The sequence below is a fragment of the Rhineura floridana genome, chromosome 11 (assembly GCF_030035675.1).
Source record: "Rhineura floridana isolate rRhiFlo1 chromosome 11, rRhiFlo1.hap2, whole genome shotgun sequence".
Taxonomy (NCBI): domain Eukaryota; kingdom Metazoa; phylum Chordata; class Lepidosauria; order Squamata; family Rhineuridae; genus Rhineura; species Rhineura floridana.
Genome location: NC_084490.1, coordinates 2,645,980 through 2,660,364, shown reverse-complemented (window position 1 = coordinate 2,660,364; position 14,385 = coordinate 2,645,980). Strand labels below are relative to the sequence as shown.

The following is a 14,385-nucleotide window of genomic DNA, read 5'->3' as shown; positions in this document are numbered from 1 at the left end:
AACAGATCCCTCCTCCTGTGAATGTGTCTAATTCTGTTTTAAGCCACTGACTATCGCCACATCTTGTGGCTGTGAGTTCCACAGGTTAATTTTGCATATGTATTTTTTAGGCCCCAAATATCTGAAAGACCGTCTTCATCCCTACCAACCTTCTCGGGTGTTAAAATCTGCAAGGGGGGGGGGTTCCTCAGAAGTTTGGGAAATGACAGCCTGGGAGAGAGCTTCCTCTGCAGCAGACCCCAAATGGTGGAACTCCTTCCCCACTGAGGTGTGTCTCGCATTTTCATTGTGTATAGTGTTTGCCATCTGCTGAAGGCACACCTGTTTATTCTGGCCATTGGCACTTTAAGGTATTCTGTTTTGTGGGACCTGCCTTTCCCCCCCCCCTGAGTTTATACTGTTCTGTCCCACTTGGAATGGCTTTACCTGTTTTTATAATGGTTTGATCTATTTTTATTGTTATGTGCCTTCAAGTTGATTATGACTTAAGGCGACCCTATGCATCGGTGATCTCCAATAGCATCTTTTGTAAAACCACCCTGTTCAGATCTTGTAAGTTCAGGTCTGTGGCTTCCTTTATGGAATCAATCCATCTCTCATTTGGCCTTCCTCTTTTTCTACTCCCTTCTGTTTTTCCCAGCATTATTATCTTTTCTAGTGAATCATGTCTTCTCATTATGTGTCCAAAGTATGATAACCTCAGTTTCATCATTTTAGCTTCTAGTGATAGTTCTGGTTTAATTTGTTCTATGACCCAATTATTTAATAATAATAATAAATAATAAAATTTAATTTATGTGTCGCCTATCTGGCCAATGGCCACTCTAGGCGACGTACATATAGTAAAATATAGTAAAATACAATACAATAAAATACAATATAACAATATAAATTATAAATTATGATAACAACAATACAGGGTAGGAGGCATTTCGATCATAAGAACATTAAGCCTCCCCAGAAGTCCCAAAAGCCTGTTGAAAAAGCCAGGTCTTTAAGGCCTTGCGGAACATATTCAGGGAAGAGGCGTGCCGAAGATCTTGTGGGAGGGAGTTCCAGAGGGTGGGGGCCGCCACTGAAAAGGCCCTCTCTCTAGTTCCTGCCAACTTAGCTGATTTGGTTGGCGGGACTGAGAGAAGGCCTTGTGTGGCCGATCTTGTCAGGCGGCATAATTGGTGGCGTTGTAGGCGCTCCTTTAGATAAACTGGGCCGAGACCGTATAGGGATTTAAAGGTTAATACCAACACCTTGAATTGGGCCCGGAAAACAACTGGAAGCCAGTGTAGATCGAACAACACTGGCGTGATGTGGTCCCGTCGACGACTGTAAGTAGTCGAGCCGCCGCATTTTGTATAAGTTGTAGTTTCCGGACCGTTTTCAAGGGTAACCCCACGTAGAGCGCATTACAGTAGTCCAAACGAGAGGTGACCAGGGCATGTACTACCAGTGGGAGCTGATGAACAGGAAGGTAGGGTTGCAGCCTACGTATAAGGTGTAGTTTGACTTTTTCAGAGTCCATGGTATGCGCAAGGCTCTCCTCCAACACCACATTTCAAATGAGTTGATTTTTCTCTTACCCGCTTTTTTCACTGTCCAACTTTCACATCCATACATAGAGATCGGAAATACCATGGTCTGAATGATCCTGACTTTGGTGTTCAGTGATACATCTTTGCATTTGAGGACCTTTTCTAGTTCTCTCACAGCTGCCCTCCCCAGTCCTAGCCTTCTTCTGATTTCTTGACTATTGTCTCCATTTTGGTTAATGACTGTGCCGAGGTATTGATAATCCTTGACAAGTTCAATGTCCTCATTGTCAACTTTAAAGTTACATACCCTGGGACCTGATGATGAAGGGGAGGTAAGAAATCTTATAAATAAATTGCACTGGCTGCCCATTAGCTGCCAGGCCAAGTTCAAGGTGCTGGTTTTGGTGTACAAAGAACTATACAGCTTGGGCCCAGGATACCTGAAAGACCGTCTTACCCCTTATATCCCCAGTCGATCACTGCTCTACAGGTGAGGGCCTCCTGCAGATACCATCTTATCAGGAAGTCTGTTCTGCACAACATAGGAAATGGACCTTAAGTGTGGTGGCACCTACCTTGTAGAACACCCTCCCCTTAAATATTAGACAGGCGCCATCCCTGTTATCTTTTTGGCGCCTCTTTCAACAAGCCTTTTTAAATAGAGACCTTATCCCAGTCTGTGTCTGTGTTGGAATTGCTTTTTAAAGATTTCTTTTTAAGGTATTTTGTTTTTAAGTGTTTTATTGCTTGTTTGCCATCCTGAGCTCCTTCTGGGAGGAAGGGCAGGGTAGAAATTTGAAATGGAAATGGACTGCCTTCAAGTCGATTCCGACTTATGGTGACCCTATGATGGTAAGTGGTATTCCGAGGGGGTTTACCATTGCCTCCCTCTGAGGCTGAGAGGCAGTGACTGGCCCAAGGTCACCCAGTGAGCTTCATGGCTGTGTTGGAATTCGAACCCTGGTCTCCTAGGTCGTAGTCCAACACTCTAACGACTGGCTCTTAATATTTAGTAAGTAAATAATACATAAATAAATTTTGTAAAGCATGGCTGACTTTTGTCCACCCTGAACCCATCATTATCATTATCATTTGATTTCTATACTGGCTTCTAAGTGGTTTAAATGGTTTCTAAGCAATTTAAATGGCTTCTACCATCCATCACGTAGCTTGGAAGCCACTACCCCTTCCCAGGATTCTGGTGTTACGTGAGAGGGAGGAAAACCTCTGTCCTCTTTCTCCACACCAGGCATGAGTTAATAAACTTTGTTCCAGTCTTCCGCAGCTTGGGGTGTGTGTTTGAGTTTCAAACCTTCCTGATCTGCAGAGCTCTGACCTGCTAGGGACCCAAAGGGGGAGAGGAGATGCATTTTTAATTACTCTTGAGCAGTCAGCCAGCAAGTCAGGGAAACAGTCCCAGATGAAAACCCTCCTTTTTTTAATTATTCACTCTTCCATTCAACTTTCAAACCACTGTTCATCAGATAGAGATCCCAATGCAGTTTACATTGCTTTCTATAAAACAAGGTTACAATCTCGCAGCATGAAGAAATGGGCTTTCTGCTATGTTTGGATATCATTGGGTCCTGTTTTAAATCAAGATGGTGAACCTTTTGGATTCTCAGAATTCCCAAGCAGCACCAGGTATGAAGCTGCTGGTGTTATATAAAGATTGAGGTCATTACACTCTATAAACCTAGCAGCATTAAGACCTTGAAGGTTCAAAATAAAGTCGTAAAAAGCCCAAATAAGTGTGATTTGATTTGGCCCCGGAATGCCAATCGTTTACGGGCTATCCAGGTCTCCAAGCGAAATAAATTACAGAATTGGGGGTGTGGGGGTGCCACTACAGAAAAATTCCTAGCCTGAGTCACTGCACAACCTTCTAAACCTGCTGGAGGGGATAATGGTACTCTCCACCCCGGTTGATCTCAGGATCCAGATCGGATGATAGAGGAAAGGTGCACCGTCAAATACTTGGATCCCACATTGTTTTAGGGCTTTTAGATTTTATTATTTGCAAAAATGTCTGCACCACCAATGTTCAGAAAAAAAATCATGCTTAAAATCACATTACTAAAACAAGTACCAAATACACTACAGATCATCCTGCTGGATCAGCCCAGTGGCCCATCTAGTCCAGCATCCTATACTCATAGTGGCCAACCAGATGCCCTAAAGGGAAGCCCACAAACAGGACCGGAGCGCAAGAGCATTCTCCCCTCCTGTGGTTTCCAGGAACTGCTGGTATACGGAAGCATGCTGTGTCTGACCATGGGAACAGAGCATAGCCATTGTGGCTGGCAGCCTCTGATACCGTTATCCTCCATGGATTTATGTAATCCTCTTCTAAAGCCACCCAAGCTGGTGGCCATCCCTGCCTCTTGTGGGAGTGAGTTCCATACTTTAACTATGCGCTGTGTGAAGAAGTTCTGGGCTCCTGCTGGGAGGAAGGGCGGGATATAAATCTAATGATAATAAATAAATAAAGAAGCACTTCCTTTTGTCTGTCCTGAATCTTCCAACATTCAGCTTCATTGGATATCTGCGAGTTCTAGTGTTATGAGAGAGGAAGAAGAACTGTTCTCTGTCCACTCTGTGCCGCGCATAATTTATACACTTCTATCATGTCTCCTCTGACTCACCTTTTCTCTAAACTAAAAAGCCTCAAATGCTGCAACCTTTCCTCATAGGGGAGTCGCTCCATCCCCTTGATCACCTTAGTTGCCCTTTTCCAACAACTCAGTATCCTTTTTGGGGTGCTGTGACCAGAACTTTGTGTGATATTCCAAGAGTGGCCTCACTGTAGATTTGTATATCGACAATCTTCTTTCCAGTTCCTTTCCTAATTGTCCCTAGCATGGAATTTGCCTTTTTCACAGCTGCCGCACACTGGGTTGACATCTTCATCGAGCTATCGACTACCACCTCAAGGTCTTTTCCTGGTCAGTCACTGCCGGTTCAGACACCATGAGCGTACATGTGAAATTAAGATTTTTTGCCCTGACATGCATCACTTTACACTTGCTCATGTTAAATTGCAGTAGATCAGCTTAATGCATGAACGCAGCAGGATCACCCTTCAGGGAAAGCCTAGGTCAACAGTCCCCTAAATGCTACTATAGGTGCCTGCCTGATGTTTGTTGGGAGCTCATTCCAAAAGGTAGGTCCCACCATGCAAAAGACCCTGGTCTTTATCAGACAAAACTTGGGAACTCAAGTCGCTATTAAGAGTGTGCCGCTGTCTGCATTAGCAACTTCACTTAGGTCTAATTACAAACATGCAGCCAGTGCAGATCTTGCAGAATTGGTGTTGTATGACCCCGCACAGATACACCTCTCAGTGCTCTGAGAAGCTGGATCCTGCGCTAGCTGAAGTTTCTGGATCATCTTCAAGGGAAGCCCTATCTAGAGCACATTTGTAGTAGTTTAATTGCAAGACTACTTCTTACTGGCTTTCCAGGAGTCCTCAAAAACTGAAGTGTCAGTTCTGGAATCTTCATGGCAATTTTACACCCTCCCCTCCTGCTGACCTCTCTCTCTTCCTGCCCCAGAACGCAGGGAACCAGCTCCGTGGATTGCAACGTGCTGTGAAGAATCCCCTCGGAAACGCCGGGCTCTTGGTCAGCGAGGTTGGGAAGCGAGTGCGCAGGTAACAGATCTACTCTTCTCCCAAACATGGGACTGGGCGGACAACGGAATTATATCCATCTAATTGCTACATACATCCCAGTCTCTGAGCAGGGATTCCAGGTTGATTTCCTTTGAATAAAGTCACTAGAGGCTTGCAGCATTTTTGTGAAGCACAGTTTTATTTACACATATGTACAGGTGAGCATAAGTAAAGTTAAGCTGTGACTCCAGCAGAGGCCCCAAAGTTTCTAGGAAGACAATGCCAGCCCCCAAAGTGCTGTTAGTTTCCAGAGTCTGTTACACAGGCTTCCTTTTGCTCTCTGTGACTCCAAAAACTGCTGGCCTGTTGTTCTGTCATGCATGCCGACTCCTCCAGTGCCATCATCTCCAGCTAGGAGCAGTGGGAAGAAAGGCACGTCCTCTTTTGCCGTACAGGCTAGTCACCTTTCTCCTGCTATTTAGACAGTGGCAATGCATTGCCCCAAGTTAACATAACAAATGGGATTCTTAACAGACCTGGCCATGGCCGTTTACTTCCCAAAATAAAGTAGTTTGATCATTTTAGTCAGGGGTGGGGACCCTCATGGCTGGGTGCCAAATGTGCCCCCCAGCCTCTCTGTCCACCCTGTTTATTTTATTGACGTATTACATTTGTATCCTGCCCTTCCCTCCCAACAAGCCCAGGGAGGGAAACAGCAAAACAATTTAAAATCAAATAGAAACACATTCAAAACAATTAAAAACCGTCTAAAAACATTTAGAACATCTAAAATAATGTAAAATCTATTGCATACCCTTGCAGATATTGATTTCACAGTTGCCATGGCCAGTGTCTCTCAGCCATCAAATCCCTGGGTAAATAGGAATGTTTTTCTGAAACTCAATAATGAGGTGTACCTGGCCAGGTGTTTTCCCCAGGCCACGCCCCCGCCACACCCTCCTTGAGTGCTTTTGCCTGGATGTAACGTTTCCTTGAGCGGTAAGGGTGCTTCTTGCTTGCATGTGTGGAAGAGGGGGTGTGAGTGAGTAGGAACCTCTGGTTTTTGCGTGGTTGCAACGTGGCCAACTGTCCAAAAACAGGACTCAAGTCTGTTGCCCTGTCTGATTCTGCCTCTGGCTGCACCCTCCTGTTGGCATGTGGCCCCCAACACGGTTGCCCAGAAGGAGATGTGGCCCTCAGGCAAAAAAAACAAGGTTCTTCACCCTGTATTTAACTGTTCTCTTCTTCTCCATACCCGTCTTACAAGTACGGAATCGCAGGGTTGGAGGGGACTCCCCCCGCAAGAGTCATTTAGTCCAACCTCATCCCAATATGTGTTTGCCCATTGAGAATTTCTGGACAAATTCTACATTTCTAGGCCTAAAGGATTTTCTTTCCTGAACTGTTAAAGGTTGTGAGGTAATTGAAATTTGGAAGCTCTGGCTGTTGCAGTGGTTTCAACACTGCAAAGATGTCTGTGGAGATAGGCAGGGATAAATAATAATAATAATAATAATAATAATAATAATAAAACGAGCTGCAATCACAGGAATAGGGTGGGTCTTCAAAATGTGCATCTCAGGCATGAAAGGCCAAGCCTTCCACGCACCCCAATTCTAAGAGGATGGCTTTTTGTCCTGCGTCCTCAATCACACTAAGGTCTATCTAGTCAGGCACCATGTTCCCATTAGTGGCCAACCAGATGCCTGTGGGAAGCCCACTGAGATCATGCTGATGACAGGTAGCCTGGCACTTGAAGATATACTGTCTCTGAAAATGGAGGCCCCTTATTTAACTGCCATCTCTAAGAAACCTCCTCCTCCAACGGATCTGTTTAATCCTCTTTTTCTTTCTCTGTTTTTAAAGTTTAACTGTACAGGTGGCCATCCCTGCACACTGTGGCAGTGAGTTCCATAAGTTACTCACATGTTGCATGACACACACACACAAAAATCCCCCCTTCCCTTGCCCTCTTTGTTAATGCTCGTTGCATTTGCTGGACGACCTTGAGTGTCAGTAGAAGACAACAGAATAATTTCTCTCTCTGCATCTTTCCACATCACTCATGATTTTGTAAGCCTCTCTTGCTCCCTGGTTTGAGTCATCCTTTCGGTGTGGGTGAGTGTGTTTTTCTCCCCCACCCAGCACAATTTTGTACAGCATTTTCTTTTTAATGCTCCATCACATCTGGCCATTTGTATGGTTCTTGTTCATACATTCTAGAGCAAGAGAATAGGCTCGTCCAGTTCTGGGGTGGGGTGGCACCACTGATGGGATCACACTTATGGGGTACCTTCATGCCCTCTTTGTCTGCCTCCTTGCCAGGAAAGCCGGTTTTGGAACGGGTATCACCCTGAAGCATGTTGTTCACCCAACTTTGAACTCCAGTGGTGAGCGGGTAAGTGGTGTCCCTCACATAACATCAGAGCAGCTGACATTGGTGGCTATTTTTGCCCTTTCCTTTTTGGGAGGGTAAAGCAGGGTACAAATGATTTTTTAAAATTATTTATTGCACAGATTTATATCCCACATTCTTTTTGTGTTTGTGTACATTTACTTATTTGATTTTTTGAGAATAAACGCAGCAAACGAACAAGATACAAGCACATTGAAATAAATGCGCCAAAAACGAAAGTAGCGTGGAAGAATACCCATCAAAGCATAACCAGCTGGGTTTTTTTTCCATGTGCCACATAATGTTTCTTCTGCACTTGCAAGAAAGTGATCCTTCAGTGTGGCGGCACCTATGCTCTGGAACTGCCTGAATGGGGAGCGCACCTTTGCTGTGTTTTGTTTAAGCAGCCCTACCCAAACATGTAGATTTGACATGTATTTTTAATAGGGAATTCTCCAAGGCAATGAGAAGTTTCAGGTGTAGAGTGCTTACCTGAGTTTGCTTTCCTTTAGAATGAAGTCACTGGAGGCTTTGGGGCATTTTGTAATATTTGCTTTTTACCTTCAAAGATATAGAGGCTGAGCATAGACAGAGGGGCTGCCTGTTGAATGCTAACCTGCAGAACTGGCACTTTTGCAAGGGCCATATAACGTTTGTTCCACGCTTGTGATCTTTTAGCATCATAGCACCTGTGCTCTAAAACTCTCTGTTAGGCAGGCACTTTGGCTGTACTGTTTTCAACACGCTCAAAACTTGTTTGTTTAGGCAACCCTAGAGACGTAATAATTATTTTACATAAACAGCTTTGAGGGCTTTAAAAAAAAAATCAAGAGGTGTATAAATCTTGTCAATTCATTTAATTAAAGAATATAATTTTAAAGCCATCTAAAACGTCTGTTTCATAATACTACTAAAAGCCAGCACAAAAAATAACGAGTAGCCCAGTATAACTTAAAACACAGGAAGGGGGATGAGGGGAACAGGCTGCAATGCCATTTCTGCAGCTGAGTTTACAACTGGCCATTGAAAGGCTACACAACAAAAACAAAGGTGGGTCTCCAGAGCCTGCTTAAAATGTATTGAGGGAAAGTGGGCTCAAATTCCACAATAGTGGGGGCAGCCACCAAGAGTGCCCTGTTCTGCGTGCCTGCCAGGCCTTGAAATCAACCTTGAGGGGCCTGCTCAAGACTCTGCCAGCAAATACTGTGAGTGAGAAAGGGGGAGAGTCTAGGTTTGGTGAATTTCCTTCATGAGGAAATATGTACCCCTCGTCTCTTTCTCCTGGTTTTTGAACAGACCCTGGCAATCTTTTTATGTCAAGCTAGGCTTTTTTTAAATGTGTGAGCCTCTGTATTGTGTTAACTGCAGTTCTTTGTAATACTGTAACTCCTTTAGTTTTTTGTATTGTGCTCTCTGATGCATTACTGTGTGGTTCTTTAATAAAAATGACTATTATGATGATAACCTCCTTGCGGGGAGAGTTTTGCTTTGAAAGGCGGCGTATAAATTTAAAAAAATGAAACACAAATAAATGTCACAAATGGAAAAAGCTGAATTGAGGTTTCCAGATTCTGACGTTCCTCTCCATGAAAACAGGGGCACACTGGAAAGTGCTGTCTCACCTGTCCTGGCTTGTGTCAGTTCTCTCCGCCCCTCTCAAAGTATTAACTTATGTGGTGCCAAAACTGACTGTAATTTATTGAAGACAAAGTGAGGTCTGCATGTGACCTTTTCTTTCTGTCTTTATTGCTGCCTCTACATCGGTCACTCTCCACATCTGCTGCCTTTTTGTTGTTTTCAAGACAGTCCGGGCGATTGATCTTTTTGCTGGTGTTGTAGAGGAGCAGATTCTGAAACACGGCAAAAAGATTATTGGTGAGTAGTTTGTTATTTGGATGGGGTAGCCCTAATGGTGGCCACACCACCAAGGCACTCGTGTGTGTGTGTGTAGGTGTTCCTGTTTTTGATGTAGAGTTCCCTCTCCTTTTTAAAAATCCCACTGAATTGAAGCATGCAAGCAATGAACAGCCCCACAGCAGTACTTGGTTGACAAGAAAGCGGAGGGTGCTTCTCTGTGGTTGCCGGATCTTGAGGCAAGCAGCAGCATCACTTTATTTGTATGCTGCCTTTCCATAGTCAGACCATACTCAAGGCAGCTTACAAAGTTTTCAAAAAACCAAATACATAATTCACTTTTGACAGGTACAGAAATATAACAAAACGTTAATAGTCAGGCAATAAACTGAATGAAAAGATCTCAATGAAATTAAGGAATCCTCACTAAATTCCTAAGGTCTAATGATAAAAATATAAAAACATAAGACCCCAAACATCAAAAATAATGAATCTCTAAAATTAAATGTTGACCCCCCCCCCACACGCTCAACAAGAACTCTCTAAATACCCCACCCTGCTAGTCTCTAGCTTTTATAGTCAGTTGGGGGGGCCCTCCCAGGCCAGGTGGAAATAAGCCAGCAGAAAAAGGAAGCAGGAGAGGCAGTGTGGTGCAGTGGTCAAGGTGTTGGACTACGACCTGGGAGACCAGGGTTTGAATCCCCACACAGCCATGGAGCTCCCTGGGTGACCTTGGGCCAGTCACTGCCTCTCAGCCTCAGAGGGAAGCAATGGGAAACCCCCTCTGAATACCGCTTACCATGAACACCCTATTCATAGGGTGGCCATAAGTCAGAATCAACTTGAAGGCAGTCCATTTTCCCTCCCAAGAATATCAGAAGAGCCTGCTGGATCCGGCCACAGGGGGCCCCTCCAGTCCAGTTTCCTGTCCTCCCAGTGGCCCACCAGGTGCCCCAATGGGAAGCCCACAAGCAGGACCCGGGCGCAAGGAGAACTCTCCCCTCCTGCGGCTTCCGGCAGCTGGTTTTCAGAAGCATGCTGCCTCTGACTGGTGGCAGAGCACAGCCATCCTGGCTAGTAGCCATTGATGGCCTTTTCCTCCATGGATCTGTCTAATACTCTTTTAAAGCCATCCAAGTTGGTGGCCGTCAGTGACTCTGTGGAAGCTAATTCCATATTTAACTAGGAACTGTGTGAAGAAGGCCTTTCTTTTGTCTGCCCTGAATGGTCCAACATTCAGCTTCATTGGATGGCCACGAGTTCTAGTGTTATGCGAGAGGAAGAAAAACTTTTCTCTGTCTGCTCTCTCCATGTCATGTCGAATTTTATGCACCTCTATCATGTCTCCTCTCAATTGCCTTCTCTCTAAATCAAAAGGTGTAGCAGGACTCACAGGAAAATGGGCTCAGGAGAGGGGCTGCTGCTTGCACCCCTTGTTTGGGAAGTGTGGGGGGTAGTTCTTGAAAGCATCGGGCTGCCCTCTGTTGGAAACACCATGCTGGGAACAAGGACCTGATTTTTTTTTCTGTGCTGTATCTGTCTCCATCCTTCCCTCTGGCTTCCTGGTATAACATTTTCTTCCCTTCCCCCAAATATTAGATGAACAGTTTGTGTTGAAACGCATCGCGGACAGCGCCATTGATTTGTACGCCATGGTGGTGGTTCTCTCCAGGTAAGGGCCATTTCCCAGTTGCCTTGAGAATAAGGCCCACCCCTTCCTTAAAATCCGTTGCTTCGGGTTTGCTAAAAGGCAAGCCCTTCTTCACTATTTCGTAGTGGAGTTAAAAATGGGGAGGAGGTGCTGGGGGGCTGGGGAGAGGAAGCACCCATGGCTGGTAACGCGGGAAACTTTTAAGAAACTCCTGGCCACTCTTTCCCTGGGAGGTGGGGGCCTAATTTTCTCCCCCACCTCGAGGAATCCACTTGCCTGAGACTGTCTTAATTCCCCCCCCCCCAAATCTCTTTCCTTGGTGATAGGGCATCCCGGTCCTTGGAACGTGGAGACGCCACAGCCCAGCATGAGAAAATGCTTTGTGACACATGGTGTATCGAGGTGAGCCCTCTTGTGTGTAGGGGCCCTTGTATGTACGTTGGGGGGGTTGTCCCCTTATTTGTCTCCCTTTTTGTTTCATGAGCGGACACAGAATTAATTGCAGCCACCACTGCCACTCCCATTGAACAGAAATTAATGTTCTTGCGGAGTCACTCTTGGGACTGTGATTGCATTTATTTATAGGAAGCATTTTTATCCCATTATTCTGGCCAAAACTGGCCCCCTATAGTGCTGTTCAAATGTCATCGATAAGGTTGGTCCCTACCATCAGGTTTAACAGTTGAAAAGACACAGGATTGAGCGGGAGGAGGAAAAATGCAAGCTCAGGTACTGAGGTACAATAATTGCAACTTTAAAAATAGGCCAGTGTGGTGGACCAGAGAGAGTGTTGGATCAGGGAGGCTCGTGGGATCAGATCCTCGCTTAAATTATAAAGTTCATTGCTTGGTCTTGAGCCGGTAACGCACACTCAGGTTAACCCACCCCACAGGGTGCTTGGTAGGATGAGATGGGATCAATGCATAGGTGCTGGAAGTGAGTGGCAAAAAATCCACCATCCTCTGAGAAATTAGATTGCATTTATGATTAGGACACCACCAAAATGAGTGGTGCCTTTCGAAAGTGGGCATTGGCCCCTGCCCGAAGGGGCTTGCAGTCTTAACTTTGGCACAAAGGAGGCCACGGAGGAACAAACAGAGGCAGGGGTGAAGCTGGGCACAGACCACCTGAATGAAGCTCATGGCCCCTAGGGTCCCTACCCCGTAACTACATAATCAGATTTTTTTTTAATGGAAAAGTAAGATATATAGATCGGGGGTTCCCCCAGCTGTGGTCTGTGGCCCACCAGGGGTCCGTGAGCTTCATTCAGGTGGTATGTGGATTTGTGGCTGAAGATGGGAGACGGTATGTCCATCCCACTGAATATTCATATTGATTTTTAACCGTGTTTTCATTGCTCGTTGCAGTCTGCGTTCTATGGAATTACAGTTGCTAGAACAGGCAGAGAAAACATTGAGTGGCCCACTGAGACAATCGGCGGTTTTCAAGTGGTCCATGGGGGTGGGGAGAGTTTGGGGAACCACTGATATAAATAAATACTTTAAAATTAGATGAACAATAATACACACTCCATCCTGAGAAGCTAAAGAAAGAATAAGGATGTCGAAGCCAGTTTGAATGGCAGCAGAAATCCTCTCCTCTCCTAGATTGCAAGCGTTCGCTTCCGACTGAGGCTGCTGTTCCTCTTTTAGTTGACCTGTTGGCAAACTTCACTTGGGAGGGTCATGGCAACTTGGTGCTGTGTGTTGGGATTTCCCCTGTTCTTACATTCCTTCTTTTGCTCAGGCGTACGACCGCGTCACCCAGAACCTGACATCTCTGCGGTCCGACTCCATGCGGCAGTTCTTCAGGAACCTCCGGGGCATCTCCAAAGCGATGGTGGAGAACGAAGGGGTGGTTTCCCAGAACCCTCTGGGCATCTGAGACGTGCCAGCCGTTCCCAGAGCTTTGTCCTATACGTGTGGGTGCTTCACCTCCCCGATGTTAACAGTTAGGGCGTGCAGATTCAGAGGGGAGGGCCTCAATCGTCCATCTGTCATTCCCTGTCCTGGGAGAAATCATACCTCTTTACTATATAAATGCCTTAACGTAACTCCCTGTGTCGGTGCCTGAAGACTACCATATTATAAGCCCTGGCTGCAATGTGCTCAAGTGGCAGGGAGGGAGAGGAGACCTTACTGCTGGCCCTGCATTCAGGTATCTCTGTGAGAGGGTATGAACACCTCTCCTCCACACTCACGCACTGTGAACTTGGCTTGTTGTATCTGGAAATGCTAAGACTCTTGCCTCCTGCCCCACCCTCAATGCAGTTATCGTAAATTTTGACGCCAGAATTCTCCAAATTGTGGAACTGGCGCAGACTCCTAAGATCAGCTGCTTGCCTGTTCCGTTGATGTTCCGAAATCCAGAAGCCACTTGAGCTGGAACATTTTTAGCCGTAAATCAGTTGCATGTTTCAAGACCTCCTCTTACGATTGTTACGTTTTCTGTGAGAATAACTATTAAATTGCTTTGACAACTGCCTGGAGTGAAGCTGAAGAGCTAGCAGGGTGGGGATTGTTCTGGGAAGCTGTTCGGCATAATCGGAGCTCAGAAAAGTTACTTTTTTGAACTACAACTCCCATCAGCCCCAGCCAGCACATGCTGGCTGGGGCTGATGGAAGCTGTAGTTCAAAAAAGTAACTTTTCCAAGCTCTGGCCATAATGCGAGTGTCAGCATAAGCAGAGCTTGCTGGGTCAGACCAAAGGGGGCCCATGTAGTCCAGCATATCTTGCTCTCACAGTGTCCAACCAGATGCCCCCATGGGAAGCAGCGAGCATTACCTTAGCGCAAAAGCAGCCTTCCCTTCCTGCAGTTTCCAACCACTGGAATCCAGAGGTATCCTGTCTCTGACAGCGGAGGGAGAACATGTCTATCACTTTTAGTAGTCGTTGATAGCCTTATGATCCTCCATGGTTTCATCTCATTTTCTTTTATAGCCACCCAAGTTGGTGGCCATCACTGTGTCTTGTGGGAGTGAGTTCCAGAGTTTAACTATGCGCTGTGTGAAGAAGTCCTTTTGCCTATCCTGAATCTTCCAAGTGTCAGATTTAAAAATAACATGCACAGCAAATTAGAGAAAGTGGGAGTAGCGCATCAGAGAGCAGAGTGTGGATTTTAATACCCAAAAGACTTTTTTTAAAAAAAAAAAGGAAAGGGAGAGAACATTTCTAGTCCTCATTGTGGCAGAGAGAAACGTGTATCGCCATCTGGGCTATTTCTGTGACACTACTAGGAAGGAAAGGGATTTGCCCTCCAGATTTTGAACTACAACATCCATCATCCCCGGGGATGATGGGAGTTGTAGCCCCACTACATCTGGTGGGCACCATGTTGACCACC

General features: G+C 45.6%; 1 protein-coding gene across 1 annotated transcript in view; it reads left to right on the top strand.

Moving 5' to 3' along the window:
• The window catches only part of ACADVL (acyl-CoA dehydrogenase very long chain), a 28,185-nt gene extending 14,662 nt beyond the window's left edge, over nt 1-13,523 (top strand). The window contains exons 15-20 of the mRNA XM_061591332.1: nt 5,084-5,181; nt 7,468-7,540; nt 9,340-9,412; nt 10,991-11,063; nt 11,369-11,444; nt 12,789-13,523. Of these exons, the coding sequence (XP_061447316.1) occupies nt 5,084-5,181; nt 7,468-7,540; nt 9,340-9,412; nt 10,991-11,063; nt 11,369-11,444; nt 12,789-12,926 (531 nt within the window). The 3' untranslated portion in view covers nt 12,927-13,523. The remainder of the gene's footprint in view (nt 1-5,083; nt 5,182-7,467; nt 7,541-9,339; nt 9,413-10,990; nt 11,064-11,368; nt 11,445-12,788) is intronic.
• Nucleotides 13,524-14,385: the final 862 nt, after the last annotated feature.